This window comes from Corella eumyota, chromosome 1, assembly GCF_963082875.1.
Source record: "Corella eumyota chromosome 1, kaCorEumy4.1, whole genome shotgun sequence".
In the NCBI taxonomy this organism is placed as follows: domain Eukaryota; kingdom Metazoa; phylum Chordata; class Ascidiacea; order Phlebobranchia; family Corellidae; genus Corella; species Corella eumyota.
In genome coordinates this window covers 16,419,361-16,441,179 of record NC_137490.1, presented here as the reverse complement: position 1 = coordinate 16,441,179, position 21,819 = coordinate 16,419,361, and the positions used below count along the sequence as shown (strand labels likewise).

The 21,819-nt window shown below is 31.7% G+C and overlaps 8 protein-coding genes across 9 annotated transcripts; all 8 read left to right on the top strand.

Annotated features, from left to right (window-relative positions):
* The first annotated feature begins 1,301 nt into the window (after window positions 1-1,301).
* Window positions 1,302-3,135, top strand: LOC145743245 (uncharacterized). The gene is made up of 5 exons (XM_082561168.1): window positions 1,302-1,409; window positions 1,564-1,670; window positions 1,821-1,954; window positions 2,087-2,271; window positions 2,357-3,135. The coding sequence occupies exons 1-5, from the start codon at window positions 1,395-1,397 to the stop codon at window positions 2,969-2,971; spliced, it is 1,056 nt and encodes a 351-aa protein (XP_082417294.1). The 5' UTR covers window positions 1,302-1,394; the 3' UTR covers window positions 2,972-3,135.
* Window positions 3,136-3,346: 211 nt separating this feature from the next.
* LOC145743229 (uncharacterized) lies at window positions 3,347-5,451 on the top strand. 2 transcript variants are annotated; one of them, XM_082561156.1, is made up of 6 exons: window positions 3,347-3,449; window positions 4,021-4,238; window positions 4,328-4,458; window positions 4,567-4,721; window positions 4,842-5,184; window positions 5,286-5,451. In XM_082561156.1, exons 1-6 carry the CDS (start codon window positions 3,432-3,434, stop codon window positions 5,339-5,341), a joined length of 921 nt encoding a protein of 306 aa, XP_082417282.1. In that variant the 5' UTR covers window positions 3,347-3,431; the 3' UTR covers window positions 5,342-5,451. The 2 variants fall into 2 exon arrangements, with proteins under 2 accessions (XP_082417282.1, XP_082417275.1); XM_082561149.1 differs by having other exon boundaries at window positions 4,842-5,451.
* A 175-nt stretch (window positions 5,452-5,626) lies between these two features.
* On the top strand, window positions 5,627-6,594 carry LOC145743264 (large ribosomal subunit protein bL9m-like). The gene has a single exon (XM_082561191.1). It carries the CDS (start codon window positions 5,728-5,730, stop codon window positions 6,391-6,393), a length of 666 nt encoding a protein of 221 aa, XP_082417317.1. The 5' UTR covers window positions 5,627-5,727; the 3' UTR covers window positions 6,394-6,594.
* Window positions 6,594-8,200, top strand: LOC145743210 (tRNA (guanine(6)-N(2))-methyltransferase THUMP3-like). Its single transcript, XM_082561129.1, has one exon. It carries the CDS (start codon window positions 6,614-6,616, stop codon window positions 8,066-8,068), a length of 1,455 nt encoding a protein of 484 aa, XP_082417255.1. The 5' UTR covers window positions 6,594-6,613; the 3' UTR covers window positions 8,069-8,200.
* On the top strand, window positions 8,167-10,985 carry LOC145743255 (uncharacterized). Its single transcript, XM_082561180.1, has 6 exons — window positions 8,167-8,423; window positions 8,650-8,732; window positions 8,867-8,940; window positions 9,059-9,236; window positions 9,404-9,551; window positions 10,036-10,985. Exons 1-6 carry the CDS (start codon window positions 8,252-8,254, stop codon window positions 10,194-10,196), a joined length of 816 nt encoding a protein of 271 aa, XP_082417306.1. The 5' UTR covers window positions 8,167-8,251; the 3' UTR covers window positions 10,197-10,985.
* Window positions 10,985-13,344, top strand: LOC145743220 (bile acid-CoA:amino acid N-acyltransferase-like). The gene is made up of 6 exons (XM_082561139.1): window positions 10,985-11,075; window positions 11,282-11,368; window positions 11,546-11,644; window positions 11,815-11,915; window positions 11,991-12,252; window positions 12,383-13,344. Exons 2-6 carry the CDS (start codon window positions 11,287-11,289, stop codon window positions 13,195-13,197), a joined length of 1,359 nt encoding a protein of 452 aa, XP_082417265.1. The 5' UTR covers window positions 10,985-11,075; window positions 11,282-11,286; the 3' UTR covers window positions 13,198-13,344.
* A 613-nt stretch (window positions 13,345-13,957) lies between these two features.
* On the top strand, window positions 13,958-16,856 carry LOC145753294 (acyl-coenzyme A amino acid N-acyltransferase 1-like). The gene is made up of 6 exons (XM_082569707.1): window positions 13,958-13,992; window positions 14,927-15,015; window positions 15,124-15,222; window positions 15,323-15,423; window positions 15,509-15,770; window positions 15,908-16,856. The coding sequence occupies exons 1-6, from the start codon at window positions 13,985-13,987 to the stop codon at window positions 16,690-16,692; spliced, it is 1,344 nt and encodes a 447-aa protein (XP_082425833.1). The 5' UTR covers window positions 13,958-13,984; the 3' UTR covers window positions 16,693-16,856.
* Window positions 16,857-18,196: 1,340 nt separating this feature from the next.
* Window positions 18,197-18,888, top strand: LOC145740847 (uncharacterized). Its single transcript, XM_082558653.1, has one exon. The coding sequence runs from the start codon at window positions 18,197-18,199 to the stop codon at window positions 18,833-18,835; it is 639 nt and encodes a 212-aa protein (XP_082414779.1). The 3' UTR covers window positions 18,836-18,888.
* Window positions 18,889-21,819: the final 2,931 nt, after the last annotated feature.

Below are 21,819 nucleotides of genomic sequence, written 5' to 3'. Positions count from 1 at the left end.
CTTTTTCACAACTCTCGGTTTCCATATCTTCAAATTTTCCACTCGGATTAAACAAGAATTTACCAAGCGAATCGTGTGGTAATAATGACATCACTTTGTATCAGGTATGTTGAATAAGTGTTTGTTTTTATATTTGTTGTATAGTGTTTACATATATTTTAAAAACACATAGGTAAAGCGGTGACTGTCAAGTCACTCAACGTAAACGGGTTTGGCTTTCATTTTTAAAAAGATTGTTAACATCTAATTTTGCTAATTTTTTTTCTCATGCAAAAATTAAATAGGCAAATTTTAAACCTCTTAAAACAATATTAAAAGGTCATAAACAAGGATTAGTTTCCAATTTCTTTTATCTGTTGATCAGAATATAAATTGTCCTTACCTGACATGTCTACGAGATTATATTTGACTAACAATTGGTTTTCTTTGCACGCAGACACATTCTCTGGTCTAGTCAACCTAAACAACTTGACTTTAGCTTGTTTTAATAATATGATGTGGCCCTTTCTTAAATTATTTCTCCTTTTGAAGCATGTTCTTATAACATATTAACATGTATATGCCTTGAGAACTGCTAGCGGCATATATGGCAGAGAAAAACAATCGGTGGTGAGCTGGCGAGATTGGAAAGCGAAGTGACTATACTTAAAACTGGAATAAACCATAAACAATCGTCTTGTTATTAGCATGTTCGATTACCACCTGTTCTAAGCCCAAATACTCAAACACTCACCCTGACATTCTCTTAAAGCCTTGCTTTTTGCTGCAAACAGTATGTTGAATATTCTCTTGGGAGATTACTCTCTATTGACCATTTTACGACTTTTAATTGTTTGTTTTTTTGTAATCAATGACATTAAAATTACAATTTAAAGAAATATGTAATCCCATAGAAAATTTTCATTAAATTTGGATTAAATTTGGTTTCAAAACCACCGAGTCTAATCCCCGATACGTGTCAAAAATTACCGATTATCATTCTGTCGAGTACACTTTTATGTAACTTTAAATTAACGAGCGCTGGATCGTTAATCAATCAAAACCTTCATGCAATTTCATCTATTTTTAATCTTGATCGAATGACCTCAGCGGACATTAATTAATTTTATAAATAGAAATAGTTTAGACTTGTTTATAAGATGTGCTGTTGTTGGGTGTATCTGTAGGCTATAGTTTTTTTATTGAGTTTGCAGAGAATATTGAGAAAGAGTTATTTTAAAAATTATTTTTAGATTTTCTTTATTGTGTTGTACATTTTTTGTACGTAAGTTGCAGACTGGTTAAATTAATTTTATTAGTTTGAAAGATTTATAATTAATTTATAAGAATTTTAAATAGATTTTACAACTACTTTAGTTTTAGTAAAGTTTTTTAGGGCAGTATTACCAATAAAAATGTCGGATCAAAAGGTGGTTGTTTATTCATTTAAAATTTTTCAATTGTTGATAAAAAAAAATACAATTTTTAGTTCGGGTTACGACGTTTTAACAAGTTTTATAATTTATTTATACAAATAACCTACGCTATTTTAATTTTTGATTTTAAATTTGCAAATTTTTGTAGTTACATGAAAACGGACGAACGGAGAATGGTCACGTGACCAAAAAGCAAGAAAGCAAAATTAAAACCACCAAACCACCGCACCAGCTACTTTTTTACATTAATATTTCGTAAGTAATCCAAAACTAACAAAAATCAAAATGTCACATTAAAATGAAATATATTCTGCACGTTAACGCTAATTAAAACAAACATAATTTTATTCTGCTCCAAAAATATTTGCATAAAAAGATTTTAGTTTTAGTAATTTAAATTTTTAGTTTTTTTGCGATGTGTGGTTGTATGGCCAGAATTGCGGTCGATCGACTTTTTGGAAGTTTGTTCAATCTTGAAGAAAGTGGAGGAATTGTGAACCTATCATTTTTCTCCAATATTATTGGATGTTTCGTACTAGGTACGGTATATAATACATTTTACCCATTTCATTTTTTTTTGCATAATTTAAACATTTCGAAATTTCAATTCAATCATTTTTGATGACTTACAATGGCGTAAAACTTAGAAATATAATAACAATTGTTTATAGGAGCTCTTAATGCATCACCAATGGGTAAGATTAAGCTAGCGGCGTTGACCAAGGGACTGACGACCGGATTTTGTGGTTCTTTTACAACTTGGTCGAAATGGAATCAACAATTGAGTTTAATGTTAGTGGGTGAGGGCGATAGTCTTAATTTTATTGGAGGGGAACTTGCATCCACTCAAACTCAAGTGAGTTTTTTTCTTTTTTTTGTAGCATTACACATACTTATTTTTTATTAAGTTAAGTTGCTGAAAATGTTTTTTAATATTTAAGGTTCTTTCGATAGCTGGTTGGTTTATTGGGTTTTACACCTTCATTGGTTCATATTGCGTTGGCTGGGACTTTGGCAGAGATTTGGGACCAAGAATTAAAATGTTTAAAATTACTAAAAAAGTTGCAAAAATCTCAGAATATTGCATAACTTTTCTCTTATTTTTATGTGTAGTTGGGTTTATTATCGGTGTAACAGTCGATCCTACTGAAACAGGAAAGAAGATTTGGCTCGCAATTTTATTGGCACCGTTCGGAGCTTGTTTGAGAAGTTGGTTTTCTCAGTTTAAGATAGACCGCATCAAGTTACCTCTTGGTACTCTACTTGCAAATTCCATAGGTGCAATCGTGTTAGCAACGTTACATGTCGTTGATGTGCGTTCCGTTTCTGGTACTTGCTCAGGAAAACCTTTTTGCTGGGGCTCCATAGTTTTGTATGCTGTCGGTACGGGATTTTGTGCCTGCCTAACCACAGTGTCTACTTTTATGAGTGAAATAGTTAAACTCAGACCTGAGCACCCGAGATTTGCGTACATATATACAATACTCACAGTAGTGGTCTGCCAAGTATTTTGTGGTGTTATTAATGGAGTCAACTTACATTATCCCTATGCTTAAAATTTATCTAGGGTATACGAACTTTATAATTAACGATTGTATAAACTACATTGTGTGTGTGTCTTTAAACGACAAATTAATATGCTAGTTTTAAGCGTATGCTTCTTAAACATATTTGTACATTTTAATGTTTTTCTTTTTTTGTTTCTATATCTATTTTTGGGAATTTTCATATCTAATTTTAAAAATTAAAATTATTACTTTGTTCCTTTTGTTAAATAAGTTAAAACTGTAATGATAGTATAAAGAATTGCTTTGTTATTAAAAAATTAACTAAAACCCACAACAATAAAAACTATTTGATTTCTATTAACACGAAATTTAACACCACACAGAAGTTATTTTGTTCAGACTTTCGTAACTAAAACGGTTTGACAAAAAACACTGAGTCTATGCTAAGTCATATAGTTAGGTATAAAAAAGTAAATTAAGGTAAATATATTACTGAAACTACAGCAAAATGAGTGGTACAGTAGAGGTGAGCTTAATTTTATATTAATTTATTATTTTTTTATTAAAATTATATTACATGACAACGACATTACATCAAGATAATTGATGATTGGTAATACAAAATCTTTTTTTATTTAAACAAAACTAAAGCAAAGTTATTTATTTTTAATACATTAAGTAATTATCTAACCAATTAGCAAAAAAAAATTTAGTTTTTCGTACACCTAAATTTAAATTTAGCAGATAATAATTTAATTAAAATTTTTATATCTTACCTATTATTAATTTTATCGTTTTTTTTTTGTATATGAATTTGTTAAATATTAAAAAAGAAAATGTATAATTAAAAAAGATAAACGTTGGATCCTTTGTTATTAAGTTTAACTATAAACATACAAAACTCTTTATTTCTTGATTGTGCTGTTGTTGTAATTAAACACCTAACAAGTTAAAACAACAAACCTTGTAATACAAATCGTATTGGTACTAATTTTGTTTGACCTTTTTTTTATAAGACAAAAACACTATTTTGCTAAAAAAACGTGAAAAATTCTTAACATTATTTATTACTAAATTTTTTAATATTTTATTTAAAGGAAACTTCTATGGTTTATCACCCTGGAATTATTTCGGAAGCTTACGAGGTAAAATCGGCACCGTTTACGCTAATGTACGCGGGTGAAGAGGAAACCATAGAAAAAGAAATGGCTCAATTTGACGACAGGCAACTGGTGGAAGTGCCACAACGCGGGGTTAAATATGTTTATGTTCGCTCGTGGGAGTCGACCATCGTTTTCTTTTACATTCAAGTTGTGTGAGTTGAAAATTAGTGTTGTTTGATAATTTAATCTAAATGGAATCTAAACCAAGTAGAGAAAATAAATTCAGTTTTTATTTATTTAGGCTGTTTTCGGTCCTTGGTTGCCTTGTTAGAATAGGAATTGACGAAATGTTCTTGTTTCTTCAAATAGAACATTCGGAAACAGTTATTACTAATTCGTTTATCTCAAACACTTTAGGCTGCTTTATTTTAGGTAACTGAATAAATGACCATGTCAAATGGTAATGTAAAAAGCAACGCACAGCATACACATTTTTAGCTGTAGCCTACGCAATAACTAAAACTATTTTTAATTTGAAAGGAATTGTTAATGGCTCTCCTTTAAGTAAAACGACCTTGTCAACGTTAGTTGTTGGGTTGTCTGTTGGATTCTGTGGATCGTTAACCACGTGGTCTTGGCATCAACAAATTAGTTTAATGACCGTTGGAAATCATACAATGCCATCACACTCGCAGGTAACCTTTAAGAAAATCGTAGTCTTTAGTTTTAAAGTGATCTATATAACAGCAGCTACCACAGGGTATATGCCATTTAAAATTTTCTCTTTATTTAATGTTTAATTGTTATATACTTAGGTCATGAGTGTTGTAGCTTGGGTGGTTGGTTTCCATGTTTTTATTGGATCTTATATTATCGGCCAAGACATCGGTAAATTAATCGGCAGAAGAACCACTTGTCCTATCATAGAACGTGGCCCAATGATCTCTGACATTACTGCAACAGTTTTAAGCATTGTTATATACAGTGGACTTACCGTTTTTGCGTTGCATCACGTCCCAGAAAAATCGAGATCTATACTTTTGTCACTGTTATTGGCACCTCCCGGAGCTTGTCTACGATTTTGGTTGTCCAAATACAACGATATTAAAATAAAAGGGCACGTTGTTCCATTAGGCACTTATATAGTAAATGTATCAGGTGCTGTTTTTCTAGCTATTATAAGTGTCGTCAAAGAAAAGGCTGTGGATTGTTCAACTGTAGATTATTGCTGGTCAGAAATAATTTTATTTGCATTACAGGTCGGGTTTTTCGGTTGCTTAACCACAGTTTCTACGCTGATAAAAGAACTCTATGAATTAAAACGAACAAACCAGTTTTTGGCATACATGTATGCATTATTCACGTTACTTTCTTGTTTACTATTTGGTGGAATTATAAATGGAATTAATTACAACTTTAGATAACTGCAACACAAAAAATAAAAAACTATAATCTTCATTTAATTTTTAAAATTTATTTAATTTTTAAAACGACGTTTGCTGTAATTTGTTGTTTATAATGTTGATGTTTATTAATTTAACAAACGTTGTAAAATAATGAGGATAAAATTAAAAAAAAATTATTATGCGGAAGTAAACTATTTTTTTCACACGTTTATTTATCTCGATGGATGGCGTTTGTGCACTGGTTACCTTAAAAAATCGTGATAGGTTGGTTGCATAAACTGCTGGTTTAAAAAATATGCTGCGAAATAAATTATTTAACAATTTGTTGAGAATATGCGATAGAAGACGTCCTGAGATAACATGCCGAGTGTTGTCTCACACACTTATGATGGAAAGGTGGTGGGAGATTCTAACTCCTAGATTAAATACTGCTCCAAGGCTTAAAAGAAAACACGACATTTACAAGGTTAAAAGAATTGAGTATGGCTTACCAAATCTTACCATTGTTTTAACTAAAGACTCAATGAATTATGGCGTATTCGGAGAGAAAATCACCTTATCAAAACCAATTGCAAGAGAACTTTTAATTAAAAAAGAAGCAATATATGCTTCTCCTGATAATATTAAAGAGTTGAAAAAAATTGAGAGAGTAATGCAAACTCAGAGTGGTAGAAGAATGATATTTTGGATTCAGTCCCAGTCGGTTTTAAATTGTCCGTTTCAAATTTCTAACAACAAAGACTGGGTTCTTACTAAAGAAAATCTTTCCAGATGTTTGCAAAGGCAGCACAAATTCCATGTATCACCTTCTTGTATAACCTTACCAGATTATCCCATAAATTCTCAAACTGAAATGAATAATCATGAAGAAAAAAGCCATACCATTCAAATAAGTGTTAACAAAGATCCACCAGTTTCTTTATCAATTAAAATTGAGAATTGGGATCCCACACAGACTTAAAGTGATCGAAAATATGAAAACATAAGTTTACATTAACTTAAATCAGTAATATATTATCATTTTTGTTGTTCAGAAATGTGTCTTACTTGCAAATTATTTTTATTTTGTTAAGTGTGGTACTTTTATACTTGTGTATGAATTCGTAAATTAACATTTTTTTGTTGGAATTTCTATCATTAAGTAATATATCTTGTTTCTAAGGATATAGTGTTTTTAAAATATGTTAATTCGTGATTTAACTTCAGCTGATGGAATTTTAACTTTTGGTGCAACAGTTGCCACTGGATTTGAATCAACTGCTGTTGAAGAAATCAAAGAAAAAATAGAGATTGAGAATAGTCAATGTGATTCAAAGAGAGGAAAAGTGTATTTTCAAACAAAGCTAGAGTGTATCGGGAATATACATAATTTGCGATCAGTTGACAGGCTGTTCCTGGTGATAAAAAATTTTGAGAATTATGTTTACCATGAAGATAGAGAAGAAGAAATTAAAAAACTTTTTAAATTACCCCAAACTATAAATTGGGATGAAGTTGTTACTGTTTGGAGAGAAAACTTAAAATTTCAAAAGCCGCCATACAAAAAGAAGAAGTTTGGTAAGAATTCAAGATCAAAGGGTAAAAATACAAAAACTGCATTAAAGAAAGATAATGACAAGGAAAAATTAACAAACGGTGAAAAAAAACAAGATGAAGTGTTGGATAAAGATTGTGATAAGTTAGATGCCCTAACTTTAGATAAAGACCAAGTCATAAATACAATATTGAATGATAAAGAGGCTCATGTTATTGAAAATAAAGCAGATAATGGAATTTTTAAAGAAGTTGGTAATGGTATTGATGATCCAAAAAATCCTACTATAAGGTATCGGGTCACAGCTAACAGAGTTGGAAAACAACAATCTGTAACTTCAGTTGATGCAGAGCAACATTTTGGAGGGTCGCTACAAGACGTAACTTTATGGAAAGTTGATCTTACAACTTACAACCTCGAAGTTCTAGTAAATTTAGATTTTGAATCAGTTATGGTCTCTTTGTCACTTACACCAACCAGTTTACACCATCGAAACATTTCACATTTTGGGATAACTACTTTAAGGGCCACACTTGCTTATAACATGCTAAGAATGTGTAAATTACAACCAGGGGAAATAGTAGTAGACCCAATGTGTGGGTGTGCAGCAATCTCAATCGAAGCTTGTCATGATTTTAATAACTGTTTTCACATAGCTGCTGACATTGCAAGTGCAGCCGTAGTAAGAGCCAGGAGTAATGCAAAGTTCCTAAACCAAGTTAAACACCAATGTTCTGTAGAAGTTTTACAACTAGATGCAACCAACCTACCTTGGCGTGATGATTTTATTGATGTGATTGTAACTGATTTGCCATTTGGTAAACGTCATGGCTCAAAACAAGATAATCGTAGTTTGTATCCTTCTATGTTATTTGAATTGGCCAGGGTGTCACGTTTGGGTATAGCAAGGGCTTGTTTATTAACTTATGACAGACGTTCAATGATGAAAGCATTGGGTCTGACTAAGACCTTCTGGAAGCTAAAGCTTTCGACTATTATAAACATTGGTGGTTTGAGGGCCGAAGTATTTTTACTAAATAGGTCAAATAATAAATTTGTCCGAGAAGATAAAGAAATGTTAAGCACTGTTTCTGCTGCCTAATTTTAAATTTTAAGGTTTTTAATTTTATAGCGCTCTAACTTTGTCTGTATAAAAAAAATGGTGCTTAAAAATTGATTTTAGGGATTTAAAAAAAATTAAGAATTTTATTCCAACTTTAAAAATGATTGTATTTGCAGACTATTATTTAAAATAACTTAAAGTCAATTAATAATAAACACAACTATGAGCAACTTAGTGACTATTAACCACAAGAATGGAGATAGTGCAACAATCCATTTGTTTGGAGCTACAGTCACATCCTGGATTGCAAATGGAAAGGAAAGATTATTTTTGAGCTCAACTTCGAAAATGGATGGAAGTAAGGCTGTACGAGGAGGAATTCCTGTTGTTTTTCGTAAGTTATTAGGAATATTGATAATCAGTAATTATTTTATTACTCTTTAAATAAATTTATTTCCTGATTGTAATTATCTATTACGCTTTATTAAAATCTTAATCTTGATGAAATAAGGGTTAATTATAATAACATCATTTTAAATATCAATAAGAAGGCACTGGTTATTTATAATGAGTATAACACAAATTATAAAAGCCAGTTTTTATAAGCAAATAATTTTTAGCAAACTTTGGAGCTTGGGAATTTGGTCCACAACATGGATTTGCCAGAATTTCATGGTGGAAAGTCATTAAACAACCTTGTGTTGTAAGAAAAAGGAATATTATTTGTTTATTGTGTTTCTTTATATACTATGGTAGACTTCTTAATTACCAACCTATATAATGATTGCCTTTGCTTGAACATATTTTTTGAAGGTACAACATTTAACATTTTTTTAGTTGGAAAATGGAAATGCCGAAGTGATCTTGGAACTAAGAGATTCTGATGAAACAAGAAAAATGTGGGATTTTAAGTGAGTATTATAACTTCTAAACATACAAAAACAACAAAATGGAATTGCCTTTAAATCTGTTTATTTAGTATAACATCAATCGAAATAAAGTAATATAACAAGCATACCCTTTTTTTAGTTTTATTTTATTATACAAAGTCACACTTGGAGAAAATTCTTTGACCAGTGAACTTACAATTCAAAATACAGGATCAAAATCTTTTGATTTTACAACATTGCTTCACACTTACGTTAGAGTACCTGACATCACTAAAACTACAATGACAGGTTTTGGTGGCTGTTTTTATGATGACAAGGTAAAATAAATATAATCTTAAATGTTGTATATACTTAAAATCCAACAATAAAAAAGTAACATATTATTTGAATTTTTACATAAATATTATTTCTGTATCTTGAAAAGTTATATTTTTACATACTAACAGGCAATTAAATAACCTTTTATTTCTTTAATTGTGTTTAGGTTGCAAAAACTCATAATGTGGAAGAAAAACGTAAACTGGTTTCAATTAGCAAACTAGTAGATAACGTCTACAAAAAAACTGACGGTCATGTGATAAACATGCCAGGTTGTAATATCACTGTGAAAAAATCAAACTTGCCTGACACAGGTAGTTTAATAAATATTTTTAGTATAAATTATGTCTTAAATTTTTTTGGGGGGAATTGTCATATTAGTATTTTAACTATTCTAATAACAAAATATATTTAAATTAAACATTAACTTCATATTGAATACCATATTTCGAAGTTGGTTAATTTTCTAACCAAGAGATCATATCACTGTAGATTAAATTGCATTCTAACCTTTGTACCCTTATTTGCTATGTTTCTGTGGTTTTTATGTCTGACATAGTTTTAGAAGTTAATATTTAATTTACTGACCTGTAACATTCTAAGTAAGCCGATGTGGCACAATTTAAATGGGTTTTATAGCTAGATTATTATCATCATGCAGTCAGTATAAACTAAATCTAAACAAAATAAACAATTTAATTCATGAGGGTTAAATAGTCAGTGTACAGTTCTTTGTTTCACATAGATTTTATTAGAAGTTTTTTCTGTTAACTTTAAACACACCTTGTTTAAATGTAGTATTATGGAACCCCTGGATAGAGAAGGCAGCAGGAATGTCAGATTTTGAAAACGAGGGTTACAAGTTTATGGTTTGTGTTGAACCAGGTTATGTTGCTGAAAGAAAAGTATTGGAAGCGGGAGCCTCATTTGTTTGTGACCAGAAATTAATTGTTTCCTAAAATTATAAATTTTGATTTAATCATTGCCAATTATCATGTTATCTTGATAATAATACAATCATGCTAGGCCATATTTAATTTTAAAAGGTATATATATATATGTTATAACGGATTATATTTGCTCTATGAAATATTTATGCATATGCTTGGAATTGTATTATAAACTATTGAAGATGTGTATATTCGTTATTTTATTACTATTATTCTATACTAGTAATAGTCTTTACCAATCAGATCTATGGTTTTATTAGGTTTGTGTATCATATTTATGTTATCAGTTTAGTTTATTTACACCATTATTTTACAAAAAATTATAATGTATACATTTTGTTATTGTAAATTGCTGCTTACAATTGTTAACCATTGTTCACTTAAGTTTTTGTACACCAATTAATTATCGGTTGCCAAAAAATTTTGATTTTTTATGCTCAATGTGCACTTTTCTTTCTTATAATTTTAATTTGCAAGTTGTTTATAATACCAATTATTCTTTAACTAGTAACTTACTTGTAAAACTTTTTATGTGCAGCAGTTTTGTTTTATTCATTTTTAATATATTTATTGTGGGCACGAGATCAAAAATGTAAAAATTTAATATAGTTATGCACATTAGCACTTCTACATTTACATTATAACAAAGAACCTATATATTTCTATGCATCTGTTTTCAAACTACGTATATGTATATTTGGTATACCATTTTTTATTTCAAAATAACATAACCTTCTCGTTTTAAAGAAATTATATATTTTGTCATGCTTTGTAATCACCATCATTTTTTCATTCAGATATTATTTAACAGTAGGGTTATATATTAATGTAATAAACAAGCTTTGCAATAAACGGAAAATTGGAAGTAATTACAACAGATTTAGTTATGTAAGTTGATTTAATGTACTTTTACATTGCTTAACTTGTTACAGATTTATAAGATGTTGTTTTCTGTTAAAAAGAAAGTTTAACAAATTTGTAAGGTGCAAATACTGCTAGAAAATTTACCTTACTTGGTATATCTCAAGTTAATATTATTTGTGTTAACTTTTTAACATGATAAACATTAAAAGTAAAATTTTATCATGTCACAGACAAGATGTCTACTCAATATGAAGCATTTATAAAAGTTACCCCAAAAAATTCAATGGCTGACCGAAGGGTCGATGTTGTAATAAAAGGTTTGTGATAAATTTTTTTTGTAAATATTCTAGATTTTGTCTTACAATCTGTTACTTTAAAAAGTCTGTAAAAAAATTACTAAACAGTTATTAAAATACTTTTCTATGTAAATTGAATGTATGATGTCTATTTTTTAATATTTGAAGTTGTTTAAAATCACATAATTGAACATGTAGGATTGCTATGTAATAAGGTAGTCACCATTCACTCCAGCTGTGCCATTGATAATGGAGCGAGATTTGAATGTGTTGCCAAATATGACACTGGTTGCCATGGTAAGTTAATGCAATAATTACAAAAAAATGGTATTTTTATGTTAGCCTATTTATTTCATTTAATGTCCAATGATTTGTCATTCAGCCTCTTTTTTATTAGAAATTTTTTTAAATACAGTTAAACATCACCATAAAAATTTTGATAAAACCATCAATTTGATATGTTTCAGGGGTTATTGACTTGAGCAAAGATTGTTCGATAGGTGGAAGTTACACAGGAGTTGAACATGGGGGAATATTGTGGGCCATGGGCCCATCGTTACAAAATAGGGTAACCCATATTTACAAGTAATGAAAATATGAAAATAAATTATATATAAAGTGTTAACTAATCACATTTTTCCAGAGTCAGTATTCGAGATTCTCCAAAGTAGATGTCACTACACCATTAGTGGTTCATTTGTGTGTTTACAGCGAGGTTATAGATTCTATTGAGGATTTACACAAATTAAGACTAATCTCTGGCAAGTTGAATTCGGTAAAAATAGCAGAGACTACTTTCAATCGCTGGTATATGGCTCCAGGAACAAAGAGAACTGAGTTAAATAGAAAAGAACATGGGATCATAGGAACAATGTTTTTGCCACCTGGCGAAGGACCTTTTCCAGGTAACTTTTAAATCAAATTACTAAATTTGATTAACATTTTATGTGTAAAAATCTTCAATTATTAGTTTTTTTTTTTTGTAGTTTTTTGTTTAACTATATGACATGTTTGAAAACATTAAAACATTTTTAGGTGTTATGGTTTTGTTCGGTGGTGTTGAAGGAAAAGTTGAGTTTAAATCTGCTTTACTGGCTTCTCATGGATTTGCCTCCATTGTACTAAGTTTTTTTAATGTAACCGGCGCTGTTGAGTTGCCAGAAACCTTTTCATTCACTGGGGGAAATTCTACTCATTTTTCCATTAACTTTGATTATTTTCGAAACGCTGTTGAATATTTGACTAATCATAAAAGTGTATTGGGTTCTGGAATTGGCCTGATTTGCATTTCATTTAGCACTGGACTATCATTAATGATGACAGAAGTTTTTCCTGAGATCAAAAGTTTGGTTTGGATTAATGGTTTTACTCAATCATGCTGGACAGAATACAAGTACAAAAACATAGAGTACAAACTAGCACCATACCACTTGGAGAATGTGATAATAAATTCCAACGAAATTGGCATTTTGAGAAACACATACCACCTGAAAGAAATGCCAGAATTGACCTTTAAATTTTACAATCAGCGCAATGTTGCATTTTTGTTTATAGCTGGAATGGATGATGCTAACACACCATCTGATTACTACATTGCTGAGGCTGAGCGCTTGCTTAAAAACGCCGATCACCCGAACTACAAAATACTTAGGTATTATGGGGCTGGTCATTTACTTGAACCAGCCTATGCGATCCATAACAGGTTAAGCCCACAAAAAAGAATGCCATTTAAGTCAATGGATTGGGGTGGTAATAGAATTGATCATTGCAAGGCACAAAACCACTCTTGGCCTGAGCAGTTATCTTTTCTTAGAAATTCGTTAGGTGCTAAAATTACCTCAAAAATTTAATGTATATATCTGTATTTAAACATGAACAAATTTTTTAATAATTGTGCATACATTTAATTGCTGTTTAGCAACTGTTGTAACCTTATTGTTGTTTTTGTCATATATTTTTCTGCTTCTGGATTATAATTATTGTAGCAGTTTTAGAAATTATCCCTTCGTTAGTAAAATGTTATAACTCTATAAAGTGTAATAAAGTTTTTTAAACATTTTAAGGAAATTTTATTTTTCTTGATCTATTTTTCTTTAATCATGATAGTTTAGTTCTTATGCAAAGTAATCTTTTTTTTTATATATTTTTTTTTACGTTTGTTCTTTTTTTAATAGAGAAAAGTACTTTAATTTGAATGGTGGATAAAATCTTTTATATGTATTAAAATAATTATTTTTTACTCCTCAACCATTTTTTATAATCTGTTTTTGATTATGTTACTTTTTATAACAGAAATCTAGCAACTTATAAGTTAAATAAATAAATCAAAATGAATGCTTCAAAAATTATGGTGGATTGTACATCCAAAATGTTTGACCAATCTGTTCATATTACTGCTTCAGGTATTTTAAAATATGCATTTTAGCATTTTGTTTATTGGTTTTGTTGTATTATTGCACATTACAGAACTGATAAAAATGGTAAAATATGTATAGATAATAAATATTTTAAAATATTTATGCTAAACATGTTTTTTGTTTTTAGGTTGATTTAGTTCAAAAACAGATTCATCTATTGGTGGGGATTACACCTGAGTTGAACCAATGGGATTGTTTTGGTCTATGAAGCAATCCAAGCATGATAGGGTAAATCTAACAAATGTTGATATATATTTGTTTGATGCCATTCCAAGACTTGTAGACTACAAGGCATCTTTGTTGAAAAATTATAGTTTTGCTATTTTGGCATGCCTGGATTGCTGTCTACTCTAGATGAAAAGGAGTATTTTGACAAAGTCCTTGGGTTTTTTTAAAACTGTAAATCAATAGACTCGAATATACAAACTGGAATTATTTCTTTTTCCTTGGGAACATCGTTAGGTTTGAATTTGCCAAAATATTTTTCTGAAATTGGGGCTGTTATTTGGATAAATGGCAACATTTACTGTGATCATGTTGGCATTAATTATGGTAGTGACTATTTTTCAATTGCATAAATTTCCATTTAACACAAATGTAATAAAGTCGGTTTTTTCTTTTTACAAGCAAAGTAAAGTGGCTTATCTGTTTATAGCTTTAATTTATGAATTATCTATTGCTTCAGATTTTTTTATTGACCAAGCTGAAAAACTTTTATTAGCTAACCAACATCCAAAGTTTAAAATAATCAGATACCCTAACACAGGTCATGTTATTGATCTACCTAATTTTATGCACTTACAAAAAACTAAGCTTACTTTTAGTAATGAAATTCGCTATGTTAATATGGGTGGCAAAAAATATCATCACTGTAAAGCACATGAACGCGCTTGGGCAGAACAAATATTATTTTTAAAGAACAATCTAACTGCATCACCCAATCTCTAATTGCTTTGTTTTGTAATGAAATACAAAATTTGTGTATTGCAATGGATTTCAGTTTTGTAGTTTCTATTTTCTGTTAAATATTAATATATATAATAATATTTGTAAAATACAGTTTTTATTGTTGTTGTTTTTTAAACCAAAAAATTATTAATTTTTTTAGTAATTTGCATATTGATTTTTATCACTATTTTAATGTAACCTTGTATTTTTTAAGTTTTAGGTTTTTAAAAATGTCTAACGTAAGAATTGAGTGTAGTGGTTTAAATAGCTATGTTGATGAAAAAATCACGATTAAGATTAAAGGTAAAAAAATACATATATATATACTCTTTCGTAAGATTTTAAAAGTGGTAAACGAAATATCAAAATTAAAACATTTTTATGTAAAGTTGTTATTATATTAATTTTTAGGATTAACTCCTGGAAAAAATTATGCACTGCATTCTTATACAACAATTGACAATGGAAATCAATTTGAAAGTATAGCTAGATATATTGCTGACCAAACTGGTAAGAGGTGGTATCATATTATACAATTTTCTTTTTATTTATGATAAGAAAGCATATTCTTAGTTGTTTTAAAATTTTTAACTATACTATTTCCATTTAGGTCAAATTGATTTAACTAAACAGAAATCTGTTGGTGGACAATATATTGGTCTTGAACCAATGGGATTATTTTGGTCAATGCAATCTTCTCCAAAGAATAAAGTATGTAATTTAAAATTAAGACTTAAACCACAAATGGGGTTATTTATCAAACTTCATACTATTAAAAATGTAAATTAATTTTTAGTTTAGATTTACAATAAGATTTGTCAAAGTTGATGTTACAACACCACTTGTTGTAAATATAGCTGTGTATGACGATGCAAATCTCAGTTCAGTGGAGGATGTATGTTCCCTTAATCCCAAAGAATTAGAAAAGAAGGTAGTAACAACAGTTGCAATAAACAGGTGGTTTATGGACAGATCAGCAAAAAGAATAAAGCTTACAATGGAAAATGATGGTGTACATGGAACTGTATTTTTACCTCCAGGAAAAGGACCTTTTCCAGGTTAAAATTACTGTTTTTTGCACTTTTGTTAACATTTTATGCCAAACTATAATTAAACACAATTATAAAAAACAATTAAAATTGCATTATTAAAATATTTTACTTAAATTTTAATTCTGAAATTTTTTTAAATTTAGGGGTGGTATCAATGTTTGGACGGGCTTTGGGTGAACTTGAATACAGAGCGTCCTTACTATCAACACATGGATTTGCAACATTAGCCTTATCTTACTTTGGTGTTCCTGGTCTTCACAATAACCTCAAGGAAATAATGCCAAAGCAACTTGATTTAGAATATTTTGAAAAAGCTGTTAATACTTTTAGTGAAATTCCATCAGTAAGTAAGGAAGGAGTTGGTGTAACTGGCAGCTCCACTGCAGGTTTTCTATCCTTGGCTATGGCCAACTACATTAGCAAAGTTTCTTGTGCTGTTGCTGTTAATGGGCTTTTATACCCTGTGTTTTCTGATATCAAATATAAAAACAAAATAATGAAATCTGTTCCGCTAACTGATATCTCGAATGTGAAGGAGGTCATGATTCCTGTAAACCATGTTCAAAAAATTCCAGGAACTTCAGTTGATTTTCACAAGCTTGACAAAAAAGCTTTGATGTTTGCTGCAAGCTTGGATGACAAAAACACCCCTTCTGATTTTGTTATTGACGAAGTTGAGAAGCTTTTGAAACAAGAAAATCATCCCAACAATAGATTGTTAAGATACCCTGGTGCTGGGCATTTACTGGAACCACCTTTTACAATTTTAAGCAAAACCCTTCGTACTAAAGGAGAACCATTTGCTTTTGAATTTGGAGGAGAAATGTATGCACATGCTAGAGCACAAGAGCATTGTTGGAAGGAACAAATCGAATTTTTTAATTTGTATCTCAAACCAGCACGAAAGCTGATGCGATGTTTAAAATAAACTAACATTATAATCATTTTGGTTTTGTTATCAAGTAAAAATTTGTGTTTCGTGTTTGTCTTATATCTCTGCATTATATCAATATTTTTTATATTTTTTCCCTATTAAAATCTTAACCTTAATAGCCTATGTGTTTGTTTTTTTATCAGGGTAAATAAATTACGTTTTTGCAAACATGTTTACATTTCTTATACATAAAATCATTAACATGAGAATAACTAAATTTTTTCAGTTAAATTGTTTTTTTCAGTTAAACTATTTTAACTTTGCCTAATTTGAGACTGCGCTTAAAAACGTCGTTTATTTTTAAATTTACCCACACGTTTCTTTAGTATTTATTTATTCTAAAATTTTGCCGACCATGTCATTTGGTCGTTAATAAGACTTATTTAAAGCAAACAAAGATGAGTAGTGTGACCAAACACAAAACAGGTTAGGCTAACAAATGTACTTTGTAGTTGTAAAGGCTACATGTTAAACTATTACGTAAAATCGAAATTAAATGGTGTGCAAGTTGTTAAACAGCGTTTACCTGAGCGCACAGATGTTAGTTATTGATGTCCCAAAAAAATGACACGCTGTAAATGTACAAAGCTTTTTGTATTTAATTTGTAGGCTTCTAACTATTAGTGTGGTTTGTTGACATGTCTGATGATTGGTGTTAAAACTGCAGCATAATGATGGTGTTATACCGTTAAATTTTTTAATTTCCTTTTTTATTTTATTACAATTTTGTTACATATAGCTCTTTTAAACCAGGTAGTTAGGTTATGTTTATGCTAATATATATATATATATAAATATATATATAGAAAAAGAGTATTGATAAAATGAGTACAACCAAAATATACTGTGACAAGTTAAACAGTTATGTAGACGAGGAAATTGCCATTAAAGTCACAGGTGAGAGGTTCAACAATACAATTAAATTGTTTACAGCCATTTAAATAAATATCTATCGTAAGCTACTAAAAAATCGTTTTTTACTAGAATTAATCCCAGAAAAACATTATGCATTACATTCTTATACAACTATTGATAATGGAAGTTCATTTGAAAGCATAGCTATATACATTGCCAGTCAAGACGGTTAGTTATTTAAATGTTAATAATTAACAGTAAGTATTTTGGTATTCCTGTAAGTAATATAAAGATTGCCTTAATTTTGATGTACAAAACTGTAATTGGCATTTATTAAAAGGATTAAAGAAGGGTCATATACGTCTAAATATACTTATATTAACGCATCTTTTTCGTTAAGGAACAATTAATCTAACGAAACAAAAATCTGTTGGTTGTAGCGCACTACTTTATTGACATACGAAGCTAGTATGTGTGTTTACGTTATACGCATGTTGTTATTACCTTTTTCCTAATTACTTAAGCGTCCCGCTGTTATCTTATCTTTCATTCTGTAATTCACCGTTAAACTAGTAAGACGCTTTCTCACTGCTATTTAACTGCTACATTGGTGACCCCGACATCTAGAAACGACATTTCTAGAATGATTAAAGAAGAGAATTCTGTTTCTTTAAAATTGCCAAGCTTTTGGTCAGCTCATCCGAGAGTTTGGTATCAACAAGCAGAAGCTCAGTTTGAGTTAAGAAAAATAAATGTTGACCAGACGAAATACTTGTATGTGGTTGCTGCCTTAGATCAAGATACTGCCCTTCGGGTCATTGATTTATTGGAAAACCCTCCAAGCAATGACAAGTATGAAACACTCAAACAAAGATTGCTAGGAACATTCACGCTTTCCGCACAAGAAAGGGCTTCTCGGTTGCTAAACATGCCTGGTTTGGGAGACCGCAAACCGTCCGAATTAATGGATGAAATGCTGGCACTGTTAGGCGATCACAAATCGTGTTTTATTTTTCAACACCTTTTTTTGCAACATCTACCAGAGGATGTACGTTTAGTTCTTGCCCATGATTCATTCGCAAACATGCGTGCACTTGCGCAACGTGCCGATGCTGTATGGATGGCAAGAAATGCTCCATCACCTTACGCCATTTCTCGAGTTAATCGGACACTAACTGAGCGAAAACCCGATAAGAATGGCGATTCTCTATGTTTCTATCATCGCCGGTTTGGAAACAGGGCCAGAAAATGCGTTCCTCCTTGTAATTTTTCGGAAAACTAAATGGCCGGTTGCTGTCAGCGGCAGCAACCGGTAAACAAAACAATTTATTTTTTGTGCACGACATCAATTCCAAAATTAGATTTCTCATCGACACTGGTGCTGAAGTAAGTGTTATCCCGCCGACCAGTTATGAGCGACGAACAAGAACCAAACAACAACCACTTCTTTCCGCTAATGGAGGCAAAATATGCACATATGGGACTAAAATGACAAAAATTTGCTTACCTGTTGGTACATTTTTATGCAAGTTCGTTATTGCGGATGTTCTTAGGCCACTTCTTGGTGCAGATTTTTTGCGTAAAAACTCCTTCCTAGTAGACATAAACGGCCAAAAGCTTTTGCAAAAACCAGTTTTAAAAAACGACCCTCCACAAAAATTGGTATTGCAAGTCAATTCAACATATACATCGTTATTGCATCAGTTTCCAGGGCTTACGTTGCCACGTTTTGATCAAAAGACCACTAAGCACAATATCATGCATTACATTCCCACCATCGGTCCACCTGTTCACGCACGAGCTCGTCGATTGCCACCCGAGAAGCTTATTATTGCCAAAACGGAGTTTACAAAGATGTTGGAAATGGGCATAATTCAACGCTCCTCTAGTCCTTGGTCTTCACCCCTTCATTTGGTGCCCAAAGCTTCTGGAGGTTGGAGACCGTGCGGTGATTATCGCCGTCTAAATGCATTCACAGAACCGGATCGTTATCCGATACCCAATATACAAGATTTTACATCGCATTTAGACGGTTGTTGCCTATTTTCTAAAATAGATTTAGTCAGAGGATATCACCAAGTGCCAGTGGCCCCTGAAGATATACCGAAGACCGCTGTCATAACTCCATTTGGCCTTTTTGAATTCAGGCGCATGCCGTTCGGGTTAAAAAATGCTGCACAAGCTTTCCAGCGACTCATGGACAGTGTGTGTCAAGGTCTTAATTTCGTGTTCGTCTATCTGGATGACATATTGGTAGCAAGCAAATCTGAGAAAGAGCACCTTGAACACTTAAAAAGTCTTTTTGAAGTTCTGTCACTAAACGGCTTAGTCGTTAACATTGACAAATGTCGATTTGGCAAATCAGAACTCAACTTTCTAGGGCATTTGGTTAACAAAGCTGGAATAATTCCTTTACCGGATAAAGTAAAAGCTATTACGCAAATGCAGCCCCCTAAAACTGTTAAAGGACTACAGGAGTTTGCCGGAATGATAAATTTTTATTTTCGTTTTATTCCTGATGCCGCACGCATAATGACGCCAATTTATAAAAGTTTGTCAGGAAAGCCAAAAAAGTTGATCTGGAATAAGGACACGCAATTCGCTTTTGACAAGGCAAAATTGTCACTTGCTAATTGTACCATGCTTCATCACCCCCAGGCGCATGCTACAACAGCCTTAACGGTTGACGCATCACAACAGGCGGTTGGTGCCGTTTTGCAACAAGTAATTAATGGAAAGTGGACACCTCTTGCTTTCTTCAGCAAATATTTACGACCTGCCGAAATAAAATATAGCGCATTCGATCGGGAACTGCTGGCAATGTATCTAGCTGTTCGCCATTTTCGTTATTTTCTCCAAGGTAGAGTATTTACCATCTACACAGATCACAAACCACTTACTTTTGCTTTTTCTAAAGCCACTGATCCTTGGTCTAATCGACAACAACGACATCTGTCGGCTATTTCCGAATATACGACTGATATTCAACATATTAATGGAAAAGAAAATTATGTCGCAGACGCATTGTCACGGGCTAACATTTCCTGCATTAAAAATAACGTTATCGATCTCGATTTTGAGATTTTTGCCGCAGACCAACTTGTACCGGAAGTACAAGCATATCGTACCGCAGAAACTAATCTGAAAATTGCTGATATAAATATGGGCATCAAGGGCGCAACTGTTTTGTGTGATGTCTCAACTGGTAAGCCTCGTCCCATTGTTCCTTTGTCATGGAGAAAGAAAATATTTCATACTTTGCACGACTTATCACATCCTTCAATCCGAACTACCCGCAAATTAATTGCTTCAAAATTTGTTTGGTCGGGTCTCAACAAGGATGTTGGCACATGGGCAAGACAATGTTTTCCTTGTCAGAAATCAAAAATTCAACGGCATGTGCAAACTCCCTTATCTACATATCCAGACGCAAAAGCTCGTTTTACCGATATAAATATCGATATTGTCGGCCCTCTTCTCCCATCAGACGGTTACACGTATTTGCTAACCATAGTCGATCGTTTTACCAGATGGCCAGAAGCAATTCCGATGAGAAATTCAACAACAGATACATGTGCAAAAGCTTTTTTATACAATTGGATATCGCGATTTGGTATTCCTTTAAATATGTCGTCTGATCGAGGATCGCAATTTACCTCTAGTGTCTGGAGATCTATAAACGCCTCACTCGGCATTCAGTTACACCACACGTGTGCTTTCAGGCCGCAATCCAATGGTTTGGTTGAGCGATTACATCGCCACCTTAAAAGTTCGTTAATGGCGCGGTTGACTGGACCTAACTGGACGAATCAACTTCCATGGGTGCTTTTAGGTATAAGAACCGTTCCTAAAGAAGATTTAAAGGTGTCGTCGGCGGAGCTAGTATACGGCGCCCCAATTACTGTCCCAGGGGATTTCATTTTTCATGACCCTGACAAAACAAACAGCGAACAAAAATTAAAGCTTATACGCGAAAAAATCAGCCAGTTTATGCCACAACCCATGTCACGCCACGCAAATCAAACTACATATGTCCCTCAAACTTTAAAAACTTGTAAATATGTTTTTATTCGAAAAGATGCTCATCGCCCTCCACTGACAGCACCTTATGAAGGACCATATTATGTAATAAAGCGTGATATAAAAACTTTTATTTTGGATATTGGTGGTACCAAACAAACTTTGTCCGTTGATCGTTTGAAACCAGCCAACGTTGATTTGACGCAGCCTGTTCAAGTGGCAATACCCAAAAAACGTGGAAGACCA